Source organism: Gossypium raimondii, chromosome 9, assembly GCF_025698545.1.
Source record: "Gossypium raimondii isolate GPD5lz chromosome 9, ASM2569854v1, whole genome shotgun sequence".
NCBI classification, from domain to species: domain Eukaryota; kingdom Viridiplantae; phylum Streptophyta; class Magnoliopsida; order Malvales; family Malvaceae; genus Gossypium; species Gossypium raimondii.
In genome coordinates, this window is record NC_068573.1 from 24158970 (window position 1) to 24182726 (window position 23757).

Here is a 23757-nt window from a genome sequence, read left to right on the forward strand (position 1 = left end):
TATATGAATAATAGTATTATAACAAATATTATTATGTAAAGATGTACCCTATAGTAATATATATAAAAAGAGAAAATAAAAAAATATAAAATAAAAGATCAAAAATTGTTCAACTTACAATAAACTCCAATAAAATACATAAAATACTTAATAATGAAATAAATAATAATATATTATATTTAAAACAAAATACCTTATGGATTTAAAACATCAATGTATAATAAATTTAAAGAATATTAATTAACAAATTAAAATAATAGCACATTATATTTTAAAATTACACTAATAATAAATTTTAAAACAATATCAAATTTAAATATTAAAATAATATTATATTTTTAGAAATAAATATGTCAAAATAATTCTAATTATATTTGAAATTATGTACTAAAAAAACTAAACTAAAATTGTAACCAAAATGAAAAGAAAAAAAACAAATTCGAACTAAATTGTCAATTGATTCAACACCGGGGGACAAAAGAGCAAATTAACCACACAAATCCGGGAATTCAAAACTTGTCAGCGAAAATGACGACGTGTAATTGTGGATCTAATTGAGAATAGAATCAAATGCGAGGTAACAAATTAAAAAAAAACTGCATTAGAATGATGAAAAAATGGGAGGGGCTCATTGCGCAAATTTCCCTTCGATCCGAAAACGCGTGGATCTGGTCTCATCCGGGTCGGGTTCAAGCGCTGGTCATGGCCACCGAAACGGTACCGTTTGGAAGCTATTGATGCAAACTTCAAACAGCGTCGTTTCAAAAATCAGCATAAAAAAATAAAAAAAAAACTTAAACTAAACCTGATCTGCCGTTTGAAACAAAAACCTAAGCAGTCTCCTCTTGTTGCTGCGCCGTTTCGTGCCTTTAACCTCCTTCCGACTCCGATTGCAACGGAGTAGAAGGCAAGTCAGCCACCAGGTAAGTGTATTCTCCTTTTATTCATCTTTTCTTTCGTTTTAGCACATAAAACCATGAAAAAAAAGAAAGGAAAACAAAAAAAATAAATAAATAATGAAATCACCTTCGAATTTCTGCTATATGCTCTTTTCTTTTATTTTTTTATTGATTTTTTTCAAAATCGGATCCCTTTTACAGTGTTGTATTTGGCTTTATATAGCCGAATCAGAAAAAATAAAAATAAATAAATAAAAATAACATCTCTTTCTCTGCTATTTTTGTTTTTCGATTTTTTGCTGTCCTTTTCCTTCTTCTGCGTGGTTGTTTGTTTGTTTGCTGCGCAGGTACGGTTGTACGAGGGCCAGCTAGGGAATACGAATGCCAACGTGGCGCGGTGGTGGTGAAAACCGAAGGTGGCGTGTTGCAAGGATGCTGCGGCGGCTTAGTTTGCTACCTAGGGTTTCTGATTTCCCAATGTTTAGGCTAGTTTGGGCTTGTAATTTCTGATTTGGGTCTGTAATGGGTTTATTTTATTGTATTTGGTTTTGTTTGATTCTTTATTTATTTGGATTTAGGTATGCTTTGGGTCTAGTCAAAATAGGCCTATTACAAGAGCTATATCGATAAAGTAGTCAAAAGGTTTGACATGCAAAGTTTTAAACCAAGTGACACCTTTGTCGCTAAAGGAGACAAATTTAGTCTTATTCAATGCCCTAAAAGTAACCTTGAAATTCAGGAAATGCAAAAGTGTAACAATCCAGTTTTAGTTAAATTGGAATAGTAGTTTCAGAACCACAAATCTGAAGCTAAAAAATTATTTTAATATTATTTTTGGTATTTAAAGCATGTGATTATATATGTGTGAAAGTATCATAAAGAAATTTTACTATTTGAGTGCTTAATTGGGTAAAAAGGACTAAATCGCGTAAAGCGTAAAAGTTGTGTTCTATAAGCTAAATGTGTCTAATAGCTATAGAAAATTAAAGTAAATGTCCTTAAGTGGTAAATAGGCCATTTATGAGTTAGTGGAATGTCATGGCTTGGTAAACTTGTAAATTGAAATAATTTTAAAGGTTAAATAAGTAATTAAGTAAATAAAGACAAAATTTAGTAAAATAAAGCCAAGTATCATCTTTTATGTTCTTTCTTCAACCGAATAGCCAAAAAAAAAGACGCTATTTTTACTCTTTAGGGTTCGGCACACACATGGCTTGATTAAGGTACGGTTTAAGCTCAGTTTTTTATAATTTTTACGTTTTTGAGATCGTTGCTTCGTGTTCTACCTATCCCAGACTTAATTTTTGAATTGGTTGATGAATTTTTGAGTTTCCATTGATGATAGCTTGATGTTTTTGAATGTTGATGATGGAAAATGAATAATTGTTGATAGATTAATATGTTTTGTAAAGTGATTTTTGACAAAAATGTCAAATAGAGATTAAATTGTGAAATATGCAAATTGAGTGGTTGAAATGTGACATAATGAAAATTTTGGGCTAATAGGGGCACTACAGTAATTTGGCTAAGCTTGGGTTATATTGAATTGTGTGAATTTTGTGTATTTGTGAAATAGGGACTAAATTGAATAAATGTGAAACTTTAGGGCTAAAGTGCAAAAATGTCCAAATAGGTATTTTTGGATGAAATTGAATGAGTAGGTGATTAAATGAGTTAAATTTGAATTCATATAGATCAAGAAAGAAAGAAATCTGATTTAGATCTGGGGAAATCGAAAGTTGACGAGTAGTTGATCCGATCTGTTCGTTTCCGTACGAGGTAAGTTCGTGTGTAAATAATGCAACCTCACATTATTATGTATTTAATGTTTTCATATAGCATGAATTGTATGATTGCTTTGTGAATTCGGTTGATGATGTTCCAATATCTATTTGAGATTTCGTGTAAGACCATAGCTGGGCTATTGGCATCGATTTGAGATTTCGTGTAAGACCATAGCTGGGCTATTGGTATCGATTTGAGATTTCATGTAAGACCATAGTTGAGCTATTGGCATCGATACGAGATTTCTATGTAAGACCATGTCTGGGACATGACATTGGTACGATACATTATGTACGAGTTTTCCCAAGTATCCTTAGTGTTCCAAGTGGTTCAACGGGTAATCCAAAGATTATGTCAAAGAAAAGACAAGGTATGATCATGTTGAAAGGATACATGTATGTACGTATAATTTATGAGTAATGAACTCGAGGTATATTGGACATTTTGGCAATAATGTAAATGAGTAAGTCATACTTATGAGAATGATCTTGTGATGACCTTATGATTATAGGTCCATACTTATGAGGTATAAATATGTGGTAAATTTGATTGATGATTGTGTGAGGCTTTTAGGCCAAATTACACTGTGACATGATATGTTTAAGTCTTTGTTGTTGATGTATAGGTGAAATTGGCCAATGAATGACATGTGAATATATGATAATGATTAGCTATTGGAATGGATAGTTATGGATATGCTTTGGTGTTATGTGTGTCGAAATAAGTGTTAATACAAAGAAAGCATGAAAGAGTAAAATTTGTAATAAAATAGTTTTGGACAACAGCAGTTATATAATTTTGAAAAATCAACAAAAATTTTGGGAATCGTATTAGAGGTTGAATAAGACATGAAATTAAAGCTTATTGAGTGTAGTTTCACATAGAAGAAATGGTGTAAGCAAAAGAATATCATATAATGAGATATTTGAATTTTTGTGAGATAAGGTTAGAATGATTTCGGAATCCCCTATCCTGAATTTGGAAAATCATTAAAAATTGTATAAAAATAATTATGGGTTATAATTTATATGATTAAAATTATTAATTAGTATATTTTCAAGAGAAACAAATGAGAACATCATCCGAATCACGTATTAAGAGACAATTAATTTTTAGAGAAGAAAGGTCGGAACTGTCAGACAACAGAACAATGACGGCTTTGAAGAATTAACTGTACTTATTGGCTAAACAAAAAATTCTGAAAATTTTATGGTAAGAAGATATGTGAGTCTAGTTTCAGGAAAATCAAGCAGATATTAATTTGGAGTTCTGTAGCGCAAGATATAAATAATTTAGTGACTATGACTCGAGTAGACAGCTTGATGTAAACATGAGTAAATAGTGGAACTATGTGCAATTATGATTGTATTATCTTGAGAACATATTGTGAGGATTGGCAAAAGCATGTTAATAGATTGCTTTTATTTACATACCAACTTACTAAGCTATATAGCTTACCCCTTTTCTTTCTTTTTCCTATAGTGTCACAGATACTAGCTCGGGTTGGAAATCGTCGGAGATTCTATCACACTATCAAACTATTGATCGGTATCAACGTATTCAAGCATTTTAAGTTTATGGCATGTATAGGGACTCAGTCATTTTGTGTATGAGTTATTATGTTTTGGCCAAATGTTTTGGCTTGTAATGGTTAAAGGTTTGATTTATGTGTAGCCACGTAACTTGGCTTATATTGGCTAATTGGTTGCAAGCCTATATATATATATATATTAATTATATGTCAAAGTCTTATGATGTGAGTTGTGTTTGTATGATACATGATAAGTTGTGGGACCCTTATTTTTTGCTGACATCATAAGCAAAAAGTTACACAGGTTGAGGACATGGACGTGTCCCGAGCCACATGGGCGTGTGACCCTCCAAAACATGAAAATTTTATTAGTGTTCCAAAGTTTTCAGTTTAGTTTTGAACCACTTCCAACGTATGTTTAGGGCCTCGTAGGCCCTTATAAGGGACTGTATGCATGTGTATAAATATTTTTAAATTGAATGAAATTTTATGGCTCGATTTTGTATGGTTGCTTGTGTTTAAGACCGGTAATGCCTCATATCCTGTCCCGGCGTCGGACACAGGTAAGGGGTGTTACAAAAAGATTCCTTATGCATAAGCTGTTGGGAGTCTAGTGTATGCTCAAGTATGTATGCGTCCGGATATTGTGTACATTGTTGGGATGTTAGGTAGATATTGAAACAACCTTAGTATGGACCATTGGGTAGAAGTCAAGAGGGTTATGAGGTATCTTCAGAGAACAAAAGATTACATGCTCACTTATAAGAGATCAGATCATTTGGAGGTCGTAGGGTATTCTGATTTTGATTTCGCTGGGTGTCAAGATAGCAGGAAAACTACATTAGGCTATAATTATCTGTTAGATGGAGGAGCTATATCCTGGAAAAATGTCAAACAGAAACTTGTAGCTTCTTCCACTATGACAACAGAGTTTGTAGCATGCTATGAGGCATTAACCATGGGATATAGTTGCGGAACTTTGTCACTGGACTACACATTTTGGAGAATGTAGAAAGACCACTCAAATTATTTTGTGACAATAAGTTAGGGATGTTGTATTCCAACAACAAGAGGAGTTCATCTAAGTCAAAACATATTGGCATAAAGCCCTAGTTGTGAAAGAAAGTGTGCAAAATGGAAAAATATCCATAGAGCACATTGAGACAAACTCCATAATAGCGAATCTGCTCCCAAGGTCTTTTCTGAGCACACTACTCATATGGGTGTTACATTATTTAAGGATATCATGATTTAGTGGGAGTTTGTATTTTATTTACTTTATGTCTCTTTTCAGACATTTATGTATTTGTTTATTTTCTGATAAAAAATGAAGTATTCTGTTTATTCACTCTATTTTGTTATTTTGATACAGACCTCACTTAAGTTTAAAAAGGACTAGTTGGAAATAGACATGTTTAGATCATATTGCATGTAATTTCCATGCTACAAATCCATATTTGATCTATGTCATTTTGTTGTGTTAATATACGTGATCAGCGGTGGATTTAGTTACGATATATGTAACAAAAGTCGCATTGGTTCTATGTTAACATAATTAATGAATGAGATTGTTCGGAATACCTTTTGGATATGATAGTAAAATTTTGAGCTCATAAGGTTATATAATGACATGTAATTATAGAGTAATTAGTATATATACGTGGTCCAAGTAGGAGATTGTTGGAAAATATGGACATCAAATATATAATAAGGGTAATTACATGTTATTATTTACTATCATAATAGGTTAGCCCAAATTAAAAGTGATTTAATTTGGTTAAGGTTTATTGAGTTTAATTATTAAATAAAATATGGGTCAAATATGTGTAGATACTCTAGTAATCGATTTCTAATTGATGATGGGCTAATTAGAAATTATGGCTAATGTGCCAAAGTTACATATATTAGGGTTATGATCCCGAAATTATACACAATGTAACTTTTCTAATATCCCATCTTTAGAAAAGAGAGAGAGTCACCTTCTCAAGATTATTTGTATGCTAATTTGGAAGATCAAATCCTCAAGATCCGAAAAATTTCAAAGAATCCATGGATTCAGGTATGCTTCCGCATCTAGTTCTGTTATCATTTTATTCTTGATGATTTGACATGATAGGTTATGATTTATGATTTATTAATTTTTATATCATATGTTGATTTACGATTCTAATAGAGAGGCCATAAAGTTGGGAGCCGACGAGTCTGCCATTGTTGATATGAGATCATCACTTAGAACTCGATCTTCTTTGATCTACAACTAGTTTATCTATTAGAGGTTTTAGGAGTGTATTGTAATGTGTACTAAAACTAACTTCTTTGTGAAAAAATTATCTCTGAATCATGAATGTGTGATGAAAATTAACTATGTCAAAATCTCTACTGTAAGTATTGTTGCACCTCTTTATAGAACTTGGTCTTAATGGTCTTTGACGGTCTTTATATTTCTGTAGTGTTAGCATAATTTTACATATTATAATCATTTATTTATATAAATTTATGTATTTATGTTTATTTTAAAACTGAAAGAATCTGTTATCACATTGATAAGATAAATTATATCTACTTTTTGAAGGCTGATTTTATTTATTATTATGTTTCCACTTCTAGTTATTATTATACCACTTATCACATTCATGATTATATCTTTAAAAAATTAATGTTTGCATTCACTCCGAAAATACAATATATCTAATAGGACGAACTTCTAAACATTCCTATAGATTCTTTATTTAAAGGGGGCCAATATCACAAAAGCTTATGTTTTGAGTCGACAATTAATATATATTTAAACAATCATTTAAATATAATATATTACAAAGGTTCATTTGTAAACCTTAAGAAACCATCCATATTTAATAATCCAACTCAATAATTCAATCATATTTAAAACTAGGGATGTTAGTGGGGCGGGTTTTGCGGCTCTTGCCCTACTTCACATCCAATTGGGCGAGTATGGGTACAAGTTTTGCGGATGGTGGGGTAGGGATGGGGACAAAAATTAGACCTGTCGTGGGTGGTGGGGTAGGCGTGGGTATGAGCTTGTACCCACCTCATCCCCACCCTCCTCGCCCCATCCTCGCCCGCCCTGCATTATTCTTGCCCGCCACGCATAATACAATAAGCATATTTAAAAGATAAAAAATTATAAAAAAATTAATTTTGATAACGATACTCAACTCACATTCACTGCTATTTTTTTTAGAAAAAAAGGAGAGCACTCCACAATTTCTCACCAAATTTATAAAAAAGGATAGTACTCAACACATTTTCTTATATGCAAGTTCAGGTGAAGTTAATGAGATACAATGGTCACAATTGATAGAAGAATTAGAATATGAATGTGATACAAAAACAATGGCAGTGACATGTTTTAAGTAAAAATTCTGTTTGTGGGCCGAGCCACACACTGGGCTTTTAGTTCACTCGTTTGTTCAATACGTTTCAGGTTATCTTCAGACTTAGGATCGAACAGCGTGCAAGAGTTTGGATTGTTTACTCAGTTAATTAAATATGGTGATTTACGCTAGTTTTTTTTTTTTTGGACTTTTAGGACTGTAATTTGTTTTTGGGCTTTGTTTTGATTTTTTTTTGTTTTGTTCGTCTTTATTTGATATTTGCAAACGCAAAACTGCAAAAATCACACGGGTTAATAAATTAAAATTCAGTTTTCAAAACTGAAACTCTGGAAATTTTTCCGCTGTATAATTAAGTAATCACTTAAGTGTTTTTCTGTAAAGAAATAAATAGTTTTTAACAGATGTTAGTATTAAAACTGGAAAAGATTTTCCCAAAATTGATATTTTTAAAGTAAGGGATTTTGAATTCAAATTCTGGATTTGAAATAATTGTTCCCAGACTTTTTGCTTTTGAAATGCACAACTAAGTTTGATTAAATCAAAAGTTTTTAAACAAGTTAAAGTAATTTCTAAAGAACCGGTCATAACGTTTAGGCCGGATTTGGGGTGTTACAAACTCAATCAATTACATTATTAATATAATATATACAACTAATGAATGTAATAAAGTGTGCCTAATAAAATTAAAATGTATAAAAATATATAAAAAAACTTTAGTTGAATGGTAAATTAAAAATTTTATAAGTACAATTAGCGTGAGTTCAAATCGTATCATATTCATATTTTTATTGATTTTTAAAAGTGAAAAGATTAAAATATTCTCGAATAATATTACTTATTTTAATTACGAAAGGATATTTTCGTAACTTTCGATCAACTCAGTCAAGAGTTTAAATAATATTATAGATGAATATAGTCAAAATTGACTTTTTTTTCCTGATACTTTATTTATACAATTATTTTAATTAGTCATGTGTTTTATTGTTTTATAGCTTTATTATTTGTTTTATTCTTTGAAATGTTTTCAATTAATTGGAAGTTAATTTTATACTACTCATTTGAATTAATTATGTTTTGAATGAGAAATTTATCATTAAATTAGTTTTATTTTCAAAAAAATTTGGATTTTAATTTCTATGGAAGTCATATTCTTTCTGTGCATTTATAGTTTTCTTTGGTTTTTTAATGATCACTTGATTTCTAATTCTTTTTTCACCATTGTCTTCACACTATTTTTAGCTTATTTTCAATTTTAATAATAATCTCTTTGTATTCAAAGATTTTCTTACTCGCTATACTAACAAATGTCTTTCTTTTTTAAATGAATTCTTCGCCTAGCCCATTCACATTTGTTACTGTTCTGCACATTGACTTCTTTGATATTTCAACCTTCGATGACAATTTGTGGAGCTTGAAGTTGATAGGTTTAAAGGTGTTGCTATGGTAACGAAGTATAACAAATAAAATTCAATTCGATTAAAAAAATAAAAATTAAATTAAATTTTGAGTAAATTGAATCGAGTTATTCGAGTCAACTCGACTAAGTAATTCGAGCTTCAAATTCGAATCGAGTTGAATTTTTCAATTCGAATAATAGATTGGTGTAAATACCCTCTTGGTCCCTGTTAAATTTGAAAATGAGCAAATTGGTCTCTCTCACAACAAAAATTACAAAATAATTCAAAAATAATTTTTAAAATTTAAAATATTTATAAAAATTTCAAAATTTATATTTTTTTACAAATTATAAATATTTCAAAAAAATTCTAAAAAATATATAAAGAAAGTTAAATAATTAAAATTTTATAGAATAATAATTTGGGACCTTATTTGAAAAAGTTTTCAAATATATATGGTTTCAAATTTATGTGCTCGAACATGAGATTAGTTATATTATAATAAGATTTTAATTTGACATGTTTAATTTTTTAATTTAACTCGATTTGATTAGATTTGACTTTCATTTCACTCAACTCGAGTCGAAAAAATTTCAAATTAAGTTAAGATAATAAAATAGGATTCGTTAACTCAATTAGCTTAAAACTTTTTCACTCTAAATTCTACTCTATCTCAGTTTCTTTCTCGGACTCTCAAATTCACTATCAAAATCCACTGATCGAATTGAGCTAATCTAAACCAAGCCGATTCCAAGGAGTGGTACACCATTAAGAATTGAGCCAAGGAATAAGAATGCAGAAAATTTAATATTCTTTGTAACTAATGATTTGTTCAAAGTAAAGGATAAATATTATCATTAATTCATTTATTAATCTAATCTTCCTTTTCAATTTTCTTCGACAAAAAATACAAGTTTTTTCAATTTCTAATATTTGGATTAAAAATAAAGATTTTATCGAGAAAATCCAAACTGGTATTCTACTTAATTGTTTTAATTCTTTTAGTTTTAAGAATTTTATTCAATTCTCTTTATGTTTTAATTTTAAAGTCATCATTGAAACAATATGCGTGCAAAGTGCAAATTATTTTTGTTTTGAACTCTGAAGGAATCTGATAGGTGATTAGTTAATGAAATTTAGTGGGATATAGGTAGTTTTGAAATTATCCTAAAATATCTCCCCCACTTCCCACTCTCAGGTTTCCTCTCCCACTCCCCCTTTTCTCCACCTTTCTTTCATTTTTCTATTTGTGAAGTTTACTTTTATTTTCTCTTTCCTTTGATTTTTTCTTGCTGTCGTTTCATTTTATTTTGGTGATCGTACGTGATATTTGCTCTTGGATCGTAGTTCGTTCATAGTGTAAGTTCGTTTAATTATCTTTTTCTGATATCCTATTTTTAGTTCGTTCTTTGATTAAGGTGGGGTTGCGTTAGTATTATTTTCGTTCTACGTTGTGATTAGTGATCTCATGGCTTTTGATTAGGCGAATAATGTGAGAATGAAAATCCTCCAGCAAGGTAATTGCTGATTTTGATGTTGTTCTTGAGAGGTAAATGCTCGAACATCGCTCTAGGGACTGAGTTTTGTTAAATATGGATGTTATCTTGGATGGATTTTTTATGATTAATCGAAGCGAATAAATGATTGTTTGTAGGATAAGTGAGTTCTTGTTTGTATGGTTAATCAAATTTGTTATCAAGTGTGTGAATCTAACCTGAAACGTCGATTAAAACTCATAAAAACTCAAAACAGAGGTTGTTTTTGAAATTTCTTTACGTCACACGGTCGTGTGGCTGGCCGTGTGTCAATCCTGTGCACCACATAGGCATGTGGTTGGTCGTGTGGAGCACACGGGCGTATGCGATTACACAGACAATTTGGGTAGGCTATGTGGGGCACATGAGCGTGTGTGATCACTCAGGCAGATTAGGCAGGCCTTGTGGTCCACACGGGATGGCCAGTTAGTGTGGACCCATTTTTTAGAAAATTTCATTTAGGCCCATTTGACTTAGAAATTCGTAATTAAACCTTCCGTGAAGTCCTTTTAACTTAAATAAGACTTGAAATGTGACATCTGTCAATATGTGTCAGTATGTGATATGGTTAAGGTATGTGAAAAAATTGATGTACGATATGTGTTTTGATAACTTTGAAAGCATAATTACGTGTAAAAACATGCATGACACATGTATGTAAAATAACTGTTAGTATAAGCAATATGATATGCTATGATTTGTAAAAAAATATGTTTAGGTATCATGCCATACTATTCATGTGATATGTACGTATGCCATTATGATTATGGATATGCATTGGGGTAGGTTTGATATGATGGAGGAAGTGTTTTCTAGTAGTATTACTGCAATTCTGGCGGTTAAACCGCAATATCTATCTGGCAACTCAGCTGCACCATTATGAGTGGCATACACCACGACCCGGTGTGATTGAATGAATGGGCTCTTATAGTCCTATTTGGTGTAATTGGTTGGATAGAGTTGGTGTGTAGCGGATGAGAATAGGATTTGTTCTGATTTGATATTACATTTTGATCTGATATATGTTTCTGAAAATATGATATTCTGATATGATTTATGTTTATGGTAATATGACATTCTGATATGATATTTGTAAAAGTGCATGTTATAAGCAAAAATTATGTTTGTGGGCCGAGTCACACACTGGGCTTCTAGCTCACTCGTTTGTTCAATACGTTTCAGGTTATCTTTAGACTTAGGATCGGATGGCGTGCAGGAGCTTGGATTGTTTTCTTAGTTAATTGAATATGTTGATTTACGTTAGTAATTTTTTTTAGACTTTTGGATTGTAATTCGTTTTGGGCTTTGTTTTGATTTTTTTTTGTTTTGTTCATTGATATTTGATATTTGCAAACGCGAAACTGCAAAAATCACACGAGTTAAGAAAAAAAATTCTGTTTTTAAAATTGAAACTCTGGAAATTTTTTCACTATATAATTAAGTATTCACTTAAGTGGTTTTCTGTAAATAAATAAATGATTTTTAACAGATGTTAGTAGTAAAACTTGGAAGGATTTGCCCAAAATTGATACTTTCAAAGCAAGGGATTTTGAATTCAAATTCTGGATTTGAAATAAGTGTTCTCAAATTTTTTTCTAAACATTTGTGAGAGTTCTGCCAAATTTTTTCTTTCAAACCGCACAATTAAGTTTGATTAAATCAAAAGTTTTTAACCGAGTTAGTGTAATTCCTAAAGATCCGGTCATAACATTTAGGGCGGGTTTGGAGTGTTACAAGCTCAATCAAATACATAATTAATACAATATATACAACTAATGAATGTAATAAAGTGTGCATAATACAATTAAGATGTATAAAAATATATAATAAAAAACTTTAGTTGAATGGTAAATTAAAACTTTTATAAATACAATTAGCGTGGGTTCAAATCCTATCATATGCAAGTTTTTATTGATTTTTAAAAGTGAAGAGACTAAAATATTCTTGAATAATATTATTTATTTTAATTACGGAAGGACATTTTCGTAACTTCCGATCAATTCAGTCAAGAGCTTAAATGATAGTATAGATGAATATAGTCAAAATTGACTTCAACCTTTCGTAAAAAAATGATCAAAACTCAGTTGTATTAAAAAAATCAAAGAAAGTTACAAATTAATATTTAATCTTAGTTTGAGTTTTGTTATGAATTGAATTGAATTTTACAATTCGAATAATTCAAATATACGACTGGTGTAAATATAATGCTTGTGAATAACGATTTAAATATATCTAAAAAATTTATAAAAAAAAACTAAAGAATATATAATAAACTTCAAAAATATATAAAAAAAAAACTCAAAACTCTACAAAACCTTTAACCCTAAGTAGGGGTGAGCATTCGATCGAATCGAATCGAATCGAATCGAAAATTTTTGAGTTAATCGAGTTTTCGAATATTATTTTATCATCCTAACTTTATTTGAAGTTTTCTCGAATCGAGTTGAGTGAGATGGAATTCGAATCGAATCGAATCGAATATATTTGTTCGAGTTAAATTTTAAAAAATAATTTTGGGTCCTTATAACTATTGTCACCCATCGTAATAAAACTTGTCCACCTTAATCAAATTTTTTATTAACTTTCATCACTTCATAATTTATTTATTAATTTTTTATATATTGGTTAGCTTCTTTACTTGCTTAGTTGTTTCAATTATCTTGATTCTTGTCACCATGTATTTTAGAATTAAAAATATATTAAATGTAAAAATATGATTTTTAATAAAAGTTATTTTAAAAATAAAATGTGAAATTGATACCAATATAAACTTTTAACATGAATATTTTATGGCATAATTAATAATTCAATTTTAATATAAATATTCAATATGACTAAACAATTCAATAATATAAATAATATAAAATGTGAAAATTAATTTAATAATATAAATAGTAGATATAAATAAAATTATTACTATTTATGTTTAGTGATTTTTTGGATAATTTTGATTTTTATTTGAGAGTAAAGGTGAGAAATAAAAGTTTAGGAGAAAAATAAAAGTTTTGGGGAATAAAAGTTTGAGGGAAAGTAAATAGGGGGAGTAAAATTTTGGAGGGAAAATATTTAAAAAAAAATTGGAGGGGGGAGGGTTTGGGATAGATGGGAGGTGAGATAGGAAGAGAATAAAAGTTTTAGGGGAAAAGTGGGAGGGAGTAAAAATTTTGGGGGAAAATAAAAGGTTTTGAGGGTTTTGGGAGTAAAATTTTGAGAAAAATAAATGGGAGAGTAAAATTTTGGTGGGAAATGGATTTTGGGTAGATTGGGGGTTGGGAGGAGGAGTAAAAGTTTTGGGGAAAGTGGGAAGGAGTAAAAGTTTTGAGGAAAAGTAAAAGGTTTGGAAGTTTGGGGTAAAATGTAAAATATTATAGTTTGATATTGAATTATTCGAGTTATTGAATTGAAAACTCAACTCGATTCGAACTCGAAATTGAAAAAAATTGAGTTGATTGAATAACTCGATTAACTCGAATAACTCGATTCGTTTAACTCGAAATTCGAATTTTTTTTCGATTTTTTCGAATCGAATCGAATTTTGCTTACCTAACCCTAAGTACTATTTTTTTAATAAAAAAACTTAACTCTAAAAAAAAGGGAAAAAAACCGCTTCTAGTCAAAAGTATTTCGGTCTAATCCCGTCATATTTCCAAAACAATCTAATCCAATAAATTTCTTAAAAAATTTGTAATTTTTAGAAATACAGTCACCACTTAAAGCTATAAAAATTTAAATGCAATCCAAACTTGACACTAAAACAAAATATGGTTACAACAATTATAATTTTCTCCAAAAACAAACATTCTCAAGTCTCAGTTCTACAACTCGATTGTTTTAGGGAGTATAGATAGTAAACTTTATAACAAAAAGAAAAATAATAAAGGGGCAGAATAATTTGTTTGTTTTTCAATTGCTTAACAGTGAATTGACAAACATCATAATTTGAGTGGCAGAAACGAAAAGACGTGGACTGAATTGGTGAAGGAAAGATATTTCAATCGCTTAACATTAATTGACAAGCATCAAGTCCAACGCGGTTGGATCTAAAAAGTAAGAGGTTAATTATACCTTTAGCACTTACATGTAGGACGTGCAAGGCGGGGCACGAAGACTTCCTGCATCCGAGAAAAGATTGATCAACAGGTCTTCTATGGTAGTAAATGCACGAAAGTAAAGCATTCCGATGCTGGTTTGTCTACAAAAGCTCTTCTCTGCCTTGAATTTTCTTGTATTCTAATTGACAAGGAGGAAGAAATTATGGGGTCTTCACTGGCGTTAACCCTCCTCGTGTCTCTCTTGATTTGTTTGTTTCAATTCACTCGTTGTGTTTCTTCAGTGCAGCCGCTATGTCGTAGTGATGAGCGACTTGCCTTGTTGCTATTCAAGGAAAGCTTGGCTGTGGATAAAGAAGCTTCTGCTAATCCATTTGCTTATCCCAAGGCTGATGGATGGAAATTTCAAGGGGTTGATTGCTGCTACTGGGATGGCATCGAGTGTGACCATAACACCGGTCATGTGACTGCTCTTGATCTCAGCAGCAGCTGCCTGTATGGCTCCATCAACTCCACCAGCAGCCTCTTCCATCTCCTCCATCTCCGAAAGCTTAACCTGGCAGACAATGACTTCAACTCCTCTCAGTTACCATCCAGACTGGGCAATCTTTCGATGCTGACATATCTTAATCTCTCTACTTCTTCATTTTCTGGTCAAATTCCATTAGAAATTTCATGGCTCTCCAGGTTGACTTCACTCGATCTATCAAACACGATGGGGTTGGAATTTGGCATGTTTTCACACGGTGGACTGAAACTTGAAAGGCCGGATTTCAAGAGCTTGATACAAAATCTAACCAGCCTGAAACACCTCCATCTCCGTCATGTGGTTATATCTTCTCCGGTACCTAACATCTTGGTGAATTTGTCTTCTTTATCATCTCTTGATCTCAGTTATTGTGGATTGTTGGGAAAGCTGCCAACGTCCATTTTCCACTTACCAAACATCCAGTTCCTTGATGTATCCAACAACTTGCACCTCAGCGGTACATTACCTGCAACTCTTTCATGTAGGCGGCTTAAGTTTCTATCAATAAGGTTTACAAGTTTGTCTGGTGTTTTACCTGCTTCCATTGGGAACCTCCATTCCTTGGAACTCTTGGATGTTACTGCTTGTAAATTCAGAGGGCCGTTGCCATCTTCACTAGGTAATCTCACCAACCTCACTGAATTGGCCCTTCTAAACAATTCTTTCTCCGGTGATATACCATCTTCTTTGTCAAACCTCACTCGAATGGGTTTTCTTTCCCTTGGCATCAACAACTTCAATCCCAGTAGCATCCCCTCTTGGTTTGCTAACTTGAACCAGCTTCACGAGTTGCATTTGCCCTTCTGTGGAATTACAGGTCCCATCCCATCTTTCTTTGCAAACCTGACTCAGCTTGCTGTGTTGGACCTAAAACGTAATCAACTTACTGGACGGTTTCCAGTTGGAATTACAAACCTGACTCAGTTAGAATCTCTCTCTCTTGGGTCAAATATGATGGACGGAGCACTTCCAGACTCAATTTTTGGGCTCGAGAATCTCCAAATTCTCGAGATTTACTCAAACAGATTGAGTGGTATAGTTGAGATGGACCGGTTTGTTAGACTTAAATATTTGAGTGTTCTGTATTTATCCTCAAACAATTTAACCTTGCTTTCCCTAACCAGTCCCAATACCACCACTAGTCTTCCAATGTTTAGTGAGCTGGGGTTGGGTTCGTGTAATCTTAGACGGTTCCCAAACTTCTTAACTCACCAGAACCAACTGGCATATCTAGACCTTTCTCAAAATGATATACATGGTGAGATGCCCAAATGGATATGGGAAATGAGCTTCGATACTCTATTTCTATTGGACCTTTCTTTTAACTCTCTAACGGGATTTCATCAATCTCCCACCCTTCTCCCTTGGTCTAATATACTCTTTTTGGACCTCAGCTCCAACCTGTTTCAAGGCTCTCCCCCAATTCCATCCTCTTCCATTATGGTTTATTTGGCCTCCAACAACTCATTCACGGGAGAAATCCCACAGTTATTTTGCAGCTTGGGCTCTGTTCGAGTTTTGGATTTATCTCGAAATAACTTAGGTGGCATCATTCCCCAGTGTTTGAGCAAAGCTAGCAAATCCTTGTCAGTGCTAAATTTGAATGTCAATAACTTTCACGGCCCTGTTCCTCAAGCCTGGATGAATGGAAGCAAATTGAAGATGATTAATTTAGGTAAAAATAAGCTGACAGGGAAGTTGCCAAGATCAATGGCAAGGTGTAGAATGCTGGAGTTTCTTGACATAGGGAACAACCAAATCAGAGATACTTTCCCTTTTTGGTTGGAAAGTCTTCCTAAACTGAAGATTCTCATATTACGTTCCAACAGGTTTCATGGTGAAATAAAGAGCAGAGAGTTCAATTCTGTGTTTCCTAAATTGCGTGTTATCGACATCTCCAACAATGGATTCATCGGCTCTTTGCCATCGTCTTACTTGGAGAGCTGGATTGCCATGAAAAGGTTTCATGTGGAGCACTTGTCATACATGCAATCAATTTTTTACGATCACATGTTTATGGCTGGGCTAACCATCCCAGATGAGTACAATTACTCAATGACATTGACAAACAAAGGTATAAAAATGGAATATACAAAGATCTTGGAAGTGTTCATGGCTGTTGATCTCTCATGCAACAAATTCAGTGGAGAAATTCCAGAATCCATTGGAAATCTCAAAGGGCTTGAATTGTTGAATCTATCGAACAACATTTTGGTAGGCCAAATTCCAACAGTTATCGGAACTCTGACAAACCTGGAGGCTTTGGATCTTTCCCATAACCAGCTATTTGGAAGAATTCCATGGCAACTGAGGCAACTCAACTTCCTGGAAGTTTTCGACGTGTCTTACAATCATCTCAGTGGGCCAATTCCACAAGGCAGACAATTCGGTACATTTCCAAACAGTTCATTTGATGGGAATCTGGGATTGTGCGGAAATCCATTGTCCAAAAAATGTGAGGATTTGGAAGCCTCGCCACCCCCATCTTCTTCAACCTTTGAACAAAATCATGGCGTAGGATTGGAATGGAGAGGGGTTTTGCTTGGTTTCGGAACTGGCTTCCTTGTTGGAACGGGTTTGGGATGGGTTGTAGTTACTAGGAACCTTAAATGGTTTGCGATCACTTTTAGAATCAAGGTGGGAAGGTGGCCCAAACATTGAACGCCCTGCCATGGAGTAGTATCCTCTTTAAAAAAAACACAAGTACTGGTATTCAGTGCAAAATAAAGTTATTAGATGGTTTCTGTACTATACACTATCCGAGGATTTAGTTTCTATGCAGCATTATTGTTTGAAATAAAATGGATTGACCACAATGAATTTCAACCGGCTAGATCAAGAATCAATACAAACCAGTTGAAAGTGTTAAAAATTAGGTTGAATTGAGTTTTTAAAATTTTAATATTTTTAATATTTTTTAATCGGATTAATCGAACCGATAAACCAATGAACTAATTAATTCCATCATCAATTCAATTTTAAAATATTGTTATGCAGTATAATTTTGTTAAATGACGTGAAGATAATCATCTTGGTCATCATATTTTCATCTTATAAATTACATAGGAGAAATGAATTTCGGGTTATTTAAAAAATTTACATAATAATATTTTAATAGTTATAGGAGGATCAAATTATAACATATTAAAATATACAGATTAAATTTCCAAATTGACTATAGTATAGATGAAAAAATAATTTGACCAATAAATTTTAATGCAAGAGTTAAAGAGTAAAAAGAAAACATAATTATTCTATTCGCTCCTAGTAAAGTAAAACAATCTAACTTGTGATTTTAGGATATTGGCTAATGTGTTTTATTATTATTATTATTATCATCCTTGAAAACACTTTATTGCATATGTAATACCCAAATTTTGCCCAGCCCGAGCCCAAAATTAAAACTCAAATATAAAATATATAATAAATATAATAAAAGTCCAATACAGTCCAGTATTACATGTAATAGAATCCAAACCTGGATTACATTGAACCTCAAACCCAATTACACTTAGCCCAAATCAGCCCAAAATTACAACCAAAATTTAACCTAGCCTACTAAATCAGAAGACTCTAGCCCAAACCTAAACCTGATTCTTAGCCCAACAAGCCCAGACCCAATTAAAGCCCAAACCTAAACCTGAATCTTAGCCCAACAAGCCCAGACCCAATTAAAGCCCAAACTAAACGACTCGAATCCCAGAAACCGCTAGGGTTTCTAAAATGTTTTCGCGCCTCAGCAGCAGCAACTTTCTGCCCTCGCGCCGCAGCAGAGTCAGATCCCCGTGCATGTTGCGCCTCCGCGCCAAGTCCATGCGCGCCTTCTCCAGGCTGTACCTGCACACAACAAACGCCACACCTGCAACAGAAACAAACAACGCAACAGAGGTAGCAAAAAGGAATAAAAAAACAGAAATAGCAGAGAGGATTTTGGATTATTTTCTTTTTATTATATTTTGTATTTTCGGGGACTATAAAACCCCATTTTCTATATTGTAAAGGGGGGTTCTTCTTCCTTTTTTTTTTACACGATATTGAATACAAAAAAATCCAGAGAAACAAAAAAAACTTGAAAGGTGATTGCAGATTTCCTTTTTCTTTTCGTTCTTTCTCCTGCTTCATTTTTTTATACTTATTCCATATTCAGTGCAAAAAAAAAAAAGGAGTTAAACCTGGTGACCGCATCTCCTTTCTCTCTGTCATCATCGGAGTTGAAAAGGGGATCGAAGAACCTGAGGAACAGATTGTCGAACGGCGCAGAGTTTTCTTTAGTTTAGGTTTTATTTTTGTTCTCTTTTTCTTTCTTCTTTGCAAAACAAATAGAATAAAGGAGGGAGTATACTTACCTGCGCGGAGACGGTGACAGCCTTATCTGCTCTGTCCAAATCGGAGCTAGATGAGGCTTTGAATTTGTTGAAGCGACGGATGAGAAAGAATGGGGGGGCATAGGGTTGCTGATTGTGTTGAAAAGAAAAAAAGAAAGTGACTTGGTTTCTTTCTGATTTTGGGTTTAGAATGATGTTTGTGGGTATTCCAAACGACACCGTTTGGGGCTAGACTTAGTGGCTCCCAAAACGGCACCGTTTTGGTGCCTTGACCCAATGATCCGACTTGATTCGGGGAGGATCCGCGCCTTTTGAAATTAAGGGGAAATTTGCGCATTGAATTCCTCTGCATTGACTTTCTTTTTGATTCAGTTTCCTTTCAATTCTTTTAAATTGTTATTGCATTTTTATTTTAATTTCATTTAGATCCATATCTAAACGCCGCCATTTTCACTGATCGGATTGGAGCATCTTAGCATTTGCGTTTAATTGCTGTGTTGATCCCTCAGTTTTGAATCAATTATCAATCTAGCTCGTTTTTTAATTCTACTAGAAATTTAGTTTTTTTATTTAATTCTAATTCTATTTAATTCTTAGTATTGACACATTTATTTCTAAAAACTTATATTATTTCAATGTTTAAATTTGATATTATTTTTTTAATTTTATTATTAGTGTGTTTTTAAGATATGACATATTATTATTTTAAATCATTATTAGCATTATTTAAATTCATCATACATTAATGTTTTAAGCCTACTATACTTTTTTTTGCTTTTTTATAATACTATTATTTATAAATAGATATAACTCACGAAATTATTCTTTTCTTAAGTATGTATTAATATTTTGATTTCATTATGATTATTAGCTTTAAATTTTATTTATATATGTCTTTTAAATTGGTTTTATTTATATATAATTATGTTTTTTTAAATGCAATTCCTATTCTATTTTTTACTAGTATATATATATCATTATTATTATATTTTTATATGCACTATTTATATATCAAACTAATAAATGTATATTGTCTATTTCAAATTTATTTTCAATTTATTTCAAATACCAATTATCTAATGTTTTATTATATCTTGTGTCAATTTTGAAGATCATATATGTAATTTATTTGGAAGCTTTCGTACATAGGATATATTATTTTTTATTATTATCTTAATGTATCTTTTGAATTTATGATGAATTTATTTAGTTTTTGAGCATTGAGATCGAAGTTTGTATAGTATAATTAAAATCATTATGGTTATTTGCATTTACCTACTATTTGTTTGCCACTTGTTAGTGTATATTTGGGTTGTTATTTATTTATTTTTACATTATATATATTGTTTCTGTCATGTCTCATTTGTAAAGATTGTATTTTATTGGAGCATCACAATTATTTTTATTTCATAATTTTCAAAAGGACCCGGTGTTCATAGTTCTCGAGAATTGTGCCCTAACTTACTGGGCTTCAATTCTTCTCGACAAATTTGAATAGCCAAGCGTTTATTTTGGTAAAAACCATGCAACTTTAAAATAAAACTTTTGAAACTTCAAAGTGATGGATCCTAACTTACTGGATACAACATTTTGTTATCTCGATTTTAAAATAAAGGCAATGTCTGATGTTTAGGAATTTTGAGAAATTGAACCCTAACATACTGGATTTTAATTTCTCGATTGACTTAAATAATCGAATAACCTTCTTAAAACACATGATTTTCTTAAAAAAGGGGGTCGAATTTAATTTCGAAGATTGAACTGTTGCACCCTAACTCACTGAGTGTGACAATTTATTTCTTTGAAATAGGTATGTCTTATTATCCAATTCGTTTATTCAGGTTTTCATTTCAGAGGATCTTATTCTAAAATCTTTTCAAATTTTCGACACTGAAGACATTAAAAAATCAATTCGGTACCAATTTTGGGCGTTATGAGGGTGCTAACCCTTCCTCGTGCGTAACCAACTCCCGAACTTGTTTTCTCAAATTACGCAGACCAAAATCATTTTTAATGGTGAACCGATCACACCTCAATAAAGGATCGGTGGCGACTCCCATTTTCATTTTTTAAAGTCAATCCCCATTTTTTCAAAATATAGACAATGGTTTCGACAGCATGTATATCAAATAATTATCTTTTTATTATTATTATTTTACAGTATTGCTAAATTTTCATGTGTGTTCGAAAATTTTTGTACTCCACTCACAATAGATAAGATATAACTTTTTTATCAAAAACTAAGAGTTTAATTAAAGGATAATATGATTACGGTGTTATCATTATTCACATTTTCTTCCCTTGTTTTTTTTTTACTTTTATATTAATGATTTTAATATTAATTATTATTATAGGTGTAAAGAAAATTTATTTTTGGAATACGGTTTTAAGAGTATCTTAATATTTATAGATGTCGAATTTTAAGTAATAAATTTTAAATAATAAAATACAATAATTAATATTCCTCAAGGGTTCATACAAGATAGGAAATAAATTTTTATAATTAAGGATTTCACCCTAAAGAAATAATTGTACATAATATGGTGTCGTTCAACTATAACTAGAAATAATATGGAACTAAACTGAGTTAAATTGAATTAGTTCTAAGTAGAATATTATTTCAGTCTCATCTACCTAAATTACTTCCTAGAGTCATTAGTTTTAGGGTTTAAGCACGTTCAATCTAATCCAATCAATTGATTTATGAACCCTAACTTTAAATTAATCACATCCACTTCAATTAATGAATTCCCCTACGAGTTTAGTTACAACCCATTTTAAATGCAGTTACCCTAATCAATTTATTCAATATTAAAATAATGCAAAATAACAAAGAAAAGGATTAAGAAGTTCTCAGAAATTCCAAAGACTCCTAGGCGTGAGATTGTTTGAACAACAACTTCGATCTGCGAAATGTGTTGATTATCAATCCGGAACAACCAATGCGTGAAAATAAAGTAAAAGGAAATAGAAAATAAAAAAAATGAAAATAGATTAACTTTAAAACTAAAAAGTAACAAGAACAATGTTAAGAAACCTCAAATCTAACCAAATTTATGAATCTAAAACCTAAAAGAGCCCCCTAATTTGGTGTTTACATGTTATATTTATAGTCTTTAGGTATTTGTTAGTGTTTTGCATATTGTGTTATGTGATATTACAACATTCAATGACATTTTGTGGAGCTTGAAGTTGTGGTAACGAAGTATAACCAATAGAATTAACATCTCAACAGTCATCTACTCTATCTCAATCTCTTTCTTGAACTCTCAAGCTCACTATGAAAATCGACTGATGATTTGTTCGAAGTAAAGGATAAATATTATTATTCAATCATGGTATCTGAGCCAATTTATTTTCTTAGTTGTGTAAAGTGTTGATTTTGTTTTTCAGGAAGGGCTGTTTATACTCTTGTTCCGTCATGTCCATAGAGATCACCTTAGATAATGAAGGTATTCAGCGTCAACCATATTCTAATGGTGCTGGTCTAGCAACAGCTACGTATGGCACAATCCAACAAATACAACAATTTTCCAAACATGATACTGTCAAATTCAACGAGATCAATTTTCTTATTTGGAAGTATCAGATTATGCTTATTCTTCAATGATATGGTGTTCAAGATTATGTCATTGGATCGATCAATGTTTCTCAATTTATTGTTGATGGTGATGACAAGTTAGTGACTAATCTTGATTTTCTTTTGCACAAACAACAAGATAAACTGTTGGTTTCCTAGCTGTTATCCATGGTCTGTGATGATTTGTTGGTTTATTTGACAAGTGCAACTACTAGTTTTGAATTCTGGTCCATTATTGAGAAAAGGTTTGCTACTCGTTCCACTGTTAGAATATCGACTTTATGACATGCATTGTACTCGTAAAAGAAATGTTAGTTGTCTATAAAGGACTACTTGCTCAAAATAAAGAACATGTGTGATGTATTATCTGCAGCAGGAAGTTTGGTATCTGATCAAGAACAAGTTAGTATCGTTCTTGCTGGTCTTCCTATTGAATACAAATTGGTAAGGGTTGTGGCTTCTGCCACTCCAACCTCTCTTGAGCTTCTTGCTGAAATTCTCATTGACTGTGAGTCTACGAAACTTGAATTTACTACTTCTTTGTCTATACAAGCAAATCTTGTTCAATAGGTTTCTGGGAACACAAGCCAATCTAAGCTGAATGGGTCGTATGGTGGTTCTAATAGGACGTACAATTTAAGTTACAAGCAATAGAGTTGAAGTGGTAGGAGTTATTTTCGAGGCCGGCATAGGGGGTCCTTTTTCTCATGGTCGGCCATAGTGTCAACTTTTTGGTTGAATAGGTCATACAGTTCAAAGGTGTTACTCTAA

General features: G+C 31.9%; 2 protein-coding genes across 2 annotated transcripts; one reads left to right on the forward strand and one right to left on the reverse strand.

Moving 5' to 3' along the window:
- The first annotated feature begins 14529 nt into the window (after positions 1-14529).
- LOC105797530 (receptor-like protein 7) lies at positions 14530-17914 on the forward strand. The gene has a single exon (XM_012627488.2). It carries the CDS (start codon positions 14758-14760, stop codon positions 17740-17742), a length of 2985 nt encoding a protein of 994 aa, XP_012482942.2. The 5' UTR covers positions 14530-14757; the 3' UTR covers positions 17743-17914.
- A 565-nt stretch (positions 17915-18479) lies between these two features.
- On the reverse strand, positions 18480-19593 carry LOC105798629 (uncharacterized). The gene is made up of 3 exons (XM_012628758.2): positions 19428-19593; positions 19254-19313; positions 18480-18940 (listed from the first exon to the last, which is right to left on the reverse strand). Exons 1-3 carry the CDS (start codon positions 19526-19528, stop codon positions 18703-18705), a joined length of 399 nt encoding a protein of 132 aa, XP_012484212.1. The 5' UTR covers positions 19529-19593; the 3' UTR covers positions 18480-18702.
- Between the last annotated feature and the right edge of the window lie 4164 nt (positions 19594-23757).